This window comes from Triplophysa rosa, linkage group LG25 (genome assembly GCF_024868665.1).
Source record: "Triplophysa rosa linkage group LG25, Trosa_1v2, whole genome shotgun sequence".
Taxonomy (NCBI): domain Eukaryota; kingdom Metazoa; phylum Chordata; class Actinopteri; order Cypriniformes; family Nemacheilidae; genus Triplophysa; species Triplophysa rosa.
Genome location: NC_079914.1, coordinates 17,332,905 through 17,339,875, shown reverse-complemented (window position 1 = coordinate 17,339,875; position 6,971 = coordinate 17,332,905). Strand labels below are relative to the sequence as shown.

General features: G+C 36.9%; 1 protein-coding gene across 1 annotated transcript; it reads left to right on the top strand.

Moving 5' to 3' along the window:
* Positions 1–470: 470 nt before the first annotated feature.
* On the top strand, positions 471–4,212 carry LOC130549064 (uncharacterized). Its single transcript, XM_057326215.1, has 6 exons — positions 471–568; positions 2,387–2,722; positions 2,865–2,939; positions 3,193–3,330; positions 3,499–3,575; positions 4,101–4,212. Exons 1-6 carry the CDS (start codon positions 526–528, stop codon positions 4,149–4,151), a joined length of 720 nt encoding a protein of 239 aa, XP_057182198.1. The 5' UTR covers positions 471–525; the 3' UTR covers positions 4,152–4,212.
* The last annotated feature ends 2,759 nt before the right edge of the window (positions 4,213–6,971 follow it).

Sequence of the window (6,971 nt, the reverse complement as noted above, 5' to 3'; positions counted from 1 at the left end):
ACGCGCCGGTGTAAGTAATCGCACACAATTATCGTCGTCACATAGAACAAATACTCATTTACATAACAAACATTACGTTATCTAGTGCCTAAACATGTTGATAATCAAGAATAAAAACGGTTTAAATGGAACTGGAAATATTAAATACACTCGTGAGGAAATAAGTTACAAAGTGATAAGAATAAATGCTCATTTTACACTGGAGAGGAGGTTGTGAGTTTCGACAGTAGTATGTTTTTAATCTACAATGACCTCTTAGATGGTAAAATATAAAAAAGATCATTTTACTGACATCATGACATTCTATCGCCGTGTTTTAGTGACATCTGGTGTTCATCTGAGGAAACTGCAGGAGGGTCGATTTTACATCTGTAAACCACAACTCTCCTCCTCCTGTTCACTTCAGTCTAGATATAACAATACGTTTCCATAAGTGCTTTGAAACGACATTAAAGCAACAGTGTGTTTGGATTATTTTTAGTATTTTTGGGGTTTTTTAAGAGAGTTATTATTTCACTACAGAAAATGCTTCACACATCTCTTGTGTTGTGCTTGTGGACTTTGATCGGTAAGTTGACTTTATTTCTATATTTTTTTGTGTAATAATGTTTAGTTGAACACTTTTACAGTAGTGCAAGAACAACACATGTCATGTTTCAGACTAAACAAAAACACATGAAATCACATAAAAACATATTAAACAGTCATATATTACATATTGCACATGCTTTAAAAAATTCAAGCATTTATAAAAATCTTGATCAAATTCAGATCACAAACACAGATGACCTCTGATACAGAAATAAACTTCTATTCATCGCTCAAACACTTTAACTTTAGTTTGTAGTTATTCTTTAGAGAAAGTGATGAAAACCAAAAGCTCAAAATGTTCTTAATAAAGATGCTATTGAAGATACACAAAAGGAGTTTCATTTCTTATAGAGCAAATATTCTTTGATGAATCTCTTATTACTGGAATGACGTCTGGCAATAGTTCAAAGATATCTGTGCTCATTTACTCGATCGACTTCTTTGTCTCTAGATGAAGAATAATAGACATTCAAACTCAATTGATAAAGTAATATTAGTGTGAAATCAGATGTGTGATTAGTGTTTGTGTGCATGAACAGATTCACTTTAAATCAATACATTATTCTGTGGTGTTTGTTGCTGTCATTGATCTTTTCATGCATCATGTTTGTGTTAAGATGATGTTTTTAAGATCTCTTTTCACGCTGTGGACTTTATTTCACAACTTATTTAATGTTGAGTTAAGAGCATCACACTTTACAAATACTTATGCACAATTTCCTTCTCTACTTATAAAACCACAAAACAAGCAACATGCAAAAATTCACACATCTCCTGCAGAAGCAAACACTTTATTCAGCTTCAACCGGCGGTGTAACGGCATGAAAGTACACTGACGGTCGAGTCGTGTTTTCACAAAACTGAAGTGTTAACGTGTTGTCTGGTCTCAATGGCACTTTTATCATCTCACACCTTTAACTCTCTCTTAACATCGGCCTCATTTATTCTCAAAGTCTTCCTGAAGTCTGTTTATAGTCAGATTTAAAGTCAGACAAACGAAGTTTCTAAATCCCAAATGATTATGAAAGAGTTCAATCATTTCAAAACATTTTCTAAGTGAATTGAACTCAGTGGTTGTTTTTTTTGAGTGTTCATATGGTGTGTGTTGCATATAAAGGTGCAATGTGGAAGATTAATGAGGATCTATTGACAGAAATGCAATATAATATATATAACTTTGTGTTCAGAGGTGTATAAAGACCTCACATAATGAAGCGTTATGTTTTTATTATCTTAGAATGAGCTGTTTCTATCTATATAAACCGTTAGTCCTCACACATTTCATTCATCATGTTGTTTCTACAGAAGCCCTAAACGGACAAACTGCTCTACAGAACGCGTTTCATAAATATGTTATCTCCTTCGGCAAAGAAGCAAAAATGTGACGACGTCTTAGTTCTTTGTCAGCCACCGTAGCGCTTCAAAAGAGAGAGGGGAGGATGGAGTGAGCCGTTGGTTGCACTTCACAATCTCACCACTAGATGCCGCTGAAATCTCCACATTGCTCGTTCAAAGTTCAGTGTTCGCTTTATAATGCAAAGACATGCATTTTGATCACATCCACTACATCAATGAAACTCCAAGAGTGATTTGAGAATAGATGACTGATACTTTCGTGCAGTAGACTATCTCAAGTGTGAACACGCCTTAAAATCTTTAAGTGTTGTTTTACAATTGCAAATGAATTTAGCAGACTTCATGATGAAGAGGATGAGTGAAGGTTTACTGACCTTTATTTAGTGTGTAAGTGTTTATAAAAGAACTGTATTTGTGTGTTTGTGTTTGTGTTGTTCAGGTGTGTTTGGTGATGAAGTGAAGTCAGTGTCAGTGATGGAGGGACATTCTGTTACTCTACACACTCATCTCACTCACATACTGAGAAATGAAACGGTCGACTGGAGGTTTGGAGTAAACGGTCCTCTCATCGCCAAAATCAAGAGATCATTCAATATTAATCCCATATATTATATTAATGATGAGACTGAGATATTCAGAGACAGACTTAAGATGAACAATCAGACTGGAGATCTCACCATCACAAACATCACATCTCAACACAATGGAGTTTATCAACTAAAAATGAACTTTGGAAATAAACAGATAACAAATAATTTCAGTCTCAATGTTTATGGTGAGTTTAATTGAGTTGGTAAATTAAATCATATAAATCATATTTGATGTTGATGATCTTTTTTTTAGTCTTAACGATCACAATAAAGTCTCACAGTGTCAGATAAAGCAGCACATTTCTGTGATTCTCTAATATTTGTCAGCTCCCAGTACTGTCAACATCAGTGAATGTACACCAACTCCATCATCATCTTCATCAGAGAGTTCAGGTGTGTCAGGTAAACACATGCTCAGTGATTTACATTCGGTAGACAACATTTCTTGCAACTTTGAACATATTTTGTTTGTGTCTACAGTTTATACATAAGTGAGGTGTACGTGAAGCATGAAAAAATACTGTCGCATACAAATACAGAATTAAGTGCCGATTTCTCCAGTTTATGTGCAGTATTTATTTTTGTGCTCCTACATGTCAATAAACATGATGACGCTTGAAAGTGAAAGTGTTGTTGTTGTTGTTTATCATTCCAGCAGATGTTTATAGTCCATCAGGAGGAACACACTGGCGTTCTATAGTCGTGATCTGTTGTGTTGTTGGATGTGTGATGATTGTATCTGCACTTCTCATCTTCTTCATCTGCAGAAAACACACAAACACTCATGAAGAAGGTAAATGATGATCAGAGAAATAATGTACTTATGCTTTTAATGCAACACTTTATTTACAGAAAATGTCATGCACTATGAATATTCTAAAGCAGTTTCTATTGGAAAACTATTTATGATTTCAAGTTACAAAATATGTAGAAATCTGCCATTTTGTCATGATTGTTACAGTTCAGACCTGTGAGGATGACGTCACTTACATCACTTACGCCGACACAACATTCTACAAACACAACAAACACATGAAGGTAAAATAATGACGATCTGTTTGAAGCACCGCCAGAATTGTTTCAGAGGAAAACATCAATTACAATAGTCATTAAATGTCAAACTGCTGATCAGAAACTACAGATCTCAACTGCGCTCGGAGAAGTCTGTTAGGATTCTCTAAAGATCGCACCGTTTGTCTCAAAACGGTCTCTTTCTTTTATTATAGTAAAAGCAAACTCTTTGGTAAAAGTTGATTATTATTTGTTACTACAAATATCATGTTTAATCTATATTTATTGCAGCAAAACCATAGTTAATTTGGGGTTACCGTCCTGCCAACAAAGGACATTAACATTGCAACATTGGAAGACGTAATATTAAGAAAAGAGCTCGTGACACGTCACACGAGCTTTTCACGCGTCCGTGGTTTCCTGTGAAACATTTCAACAGTGGGCACAAACAGTCTCCTACAGATCTGCAAAATATATAACACCAATAATATACCAATATCTAGTGTTACAAATCAGTCTATGTTTTGTTTGATCTTCTGGTTTGGTTCACAGAGAGTTAAAGAGGAGGATGTGGTGTACACAGAAGTCGTCATGAGACGTTGATCGACAGTGTTCGACTGACAGCTCTCCCCAAAGTTTTTGCATTTATTGTCTGGATCATGTCTATACATGTGATGTAAAAGTTCTGCGACAGCTTCCTGGCACTGTTCCTTCTTTCTTTAGACTTTCATGTTAAGCAAAATGTATTCGGATTTATTCAATGATTCCCAACACACAGGTCAGTCCGCAGTGCACGCAAGGTGCGTAAAAAGGCCACTAGGGGGCGCAATTGCTCTTAAAGATGAATTAAAGTAGTCATTTTTTATACTTCAATATTTTTTATTGTTTGAGACATCATGCTGTGCAGAAAGCAATGACATTTTATATGACTGTAGCCAACAAAATGAAAAACACCACAAAGAATGTGAATAAAAATGAGGATCAGGAAGAATGCATACGCATGTTTTCTACTATTGTATTCAACCTTTTTTTTGGTCTCATTTAGTGTCCAGTTTGCATATTAACAAAACAATTGTTGTGTTTTAAAACGTATCCTAAACACATCTTTCAGTTTAGAAAATTGTTTCAGCAGGTTGGTGCCATTTTGTCACCACAATTGTTTCCTTGATGTTTTACTTGAAATATATAATCTATAATATAAAATAAGTACAACAATGTTGTTTGTTTACTGTGTACTGCTCAGATCGCTCATATTCAATTCAAGTTTATTTGTACAGAGCGCTCCCAAAACATTTTCTTCCATTAACATTCATTCATTGAGCAGACGCTTTTATCTAAAGCCAAATAACAAATGATTCATCTTAAGACGACACTAATCATGAGAAGTGCCGGTGGTATGTACACATTTTCAGACAGTACACAGAGAAGACAACGAAAACGTGTCCAAAGGTTATATTAGACAAACAACAGATCACCATTGGAATCATCAGAGGCTTGTAAGCATTCATATTTCACTGTTTTTACTTCACGTGCAAAAGAGACGTTCATAATTAGCATTAATGCATTAAAGTAACTTATTGTCCCCTCTTCTCCTGATTTTCATTAAGCTTATAGATGATTTTCTAACTCTAGAATCGGCGTTGTGTTGAACTTTTGATGCAATCGAGTGTCAAGAGTCCCTGTGAATTTGTCCTCCCGTGAGTGCATGAAATAAACTGAAGATCTCAGTGAATCACAGAGACCGCGAGTAAACATTGCATTACAGATTATGATGATAATTACTGACAGTAGCACTAAATGCAGTATTAATGAAAACATTAGAAAAATATACAGTGCTCCAAAATAAATGAAGAATAGAGTGATTCTATGATGTAGAAGAGAGTCTTGTGTTATCATTGGTTTATATAAGGTGTTGTTGTGGTCTGACTAAAGCATTTCATCATTTAACACACACGTGTCAGCAGTGATATGAATGAACACTGATATGAATCTGTTGTTAATAATCACATGTAATGAAGTCACTGAATATGTTAATTACCAGCAGCATCAGGACCAGTGTTATTGATAAAACCGGTCCAGTTATCATACAGGGTGACGTCTGACTGGATTCTGTCACGGCTAAAGAGAAACACATTCACATCTGAATCACATCACAACACGATATGAATATTATTCTGTGTACATTATTTCATTTGAATTCATTTCAGTTTCCTAACCACATAGTCTTACTGTTTGTAAAGCTGCTTTGCAACAATGATAAATTGTGCTAGAGTAATGAAAGTGAACTGAATTAAAATGTCAATGACTAAACTTCATTGTTTAAGTCATTCGAAACGTATATATTATTATAAACACTCAGTGATCAACAACTTACAGAGAGACAGACGGACGGACCGACCGACAGACAGACCGATCGAAAGACAGACAGACAGAGAGACAGACAGACAGAGAGACAGACAGACAGAGAGACAGACAGACAGACAGGTAGACAGACAGACAGAGAGACAGACAGACAGAGAGACAGACAGACAGAGAGACAGACAGACAGACAGACAGAGACAGACAGACAAACAGAGAGACAGACAGACAAACAGAGAGACAGACAACAGAGAGACAGACAGACAGACAGAGAGACAGACAGACAGAGAGACAGACAGACAGACAGAGAGACAGGACAGGACAGAGAGACGGACGGACAGACAGAGAGACAGACAGACAGACAGACAGAGACAGACAGAGAGACAGACAGACAGACAGACAGACAGACAGACGAGACAGACAGACAGAGAGACAGACAGACAGCAGAGAGACAGACAGACAAACAGAGAGACAGACAGACAAACAGAGAGACAGACAGACAGAGAGACAGACAGACAGACAGAGAGACAGACAGACAGAGAGACAGACAGACAGACAGAGAGACGAGGACAGAGAGACGACGACAGACAGAGAGACAGACAGACAGACAGACGACGGACGGACGGACGGCCGGAGAGAGACGAAGAGACTGCTGACGCGCTTGTTGAGGTGAAAAACAGAAAGAAAACAGAAGAAGAAGTAAGATCATGTGCACATACAGCACATCAGCTAGAAAAGAGGAAGAAACAGATGGTGACCTGATGAAACTGAGTCAGATTCTACAGAACGGCACAAACAAAACTCCTGACATGAAGGAATCTTTTATATTTAGTGTGAAAAGAAACGCTGAGCACCCCCTCACACCCAACGAACGGCAGTAATCAATAAACAAACACTTTGAGAACTTAGAAACTTGACTGTGGCAAACATTGTTCACTCACCAGTGACGGTCACATCGAATGTCTTGTATGAAATCCCAGAACTGCGGCTGATCTGTAGTTTATAAAGTCCAGAGTCTGTGGTTCTGACATCAGTGATGTTGAGAGATCCCGTCTGATCGTCCAC

Excerpts from the sequence above, each read along its gene's own strand:
- LOC130549064 (XM_057326215.1), top strand. The coding sequence starts at position 526 with ATGCTTCACACATCTCTTGTGTTGTGCTTGTGGACTTTGATCG. Across the intron at positions 569-2,386 it reads GTGCTTGTGGACTTTGATCG|GTGTGTTTGGTGATGAAGTG; the intron begins GTAAGTTGACTT and ends TGTGTTGTTCAG. Across the intron at positions 2,723-2,864 it reads TTTCAGTCTCAATGTTTATG|CTCCCAGTACTGTCAACATC; the intron begins GTGAGTTTAATT and ends AATATTTGTCAG.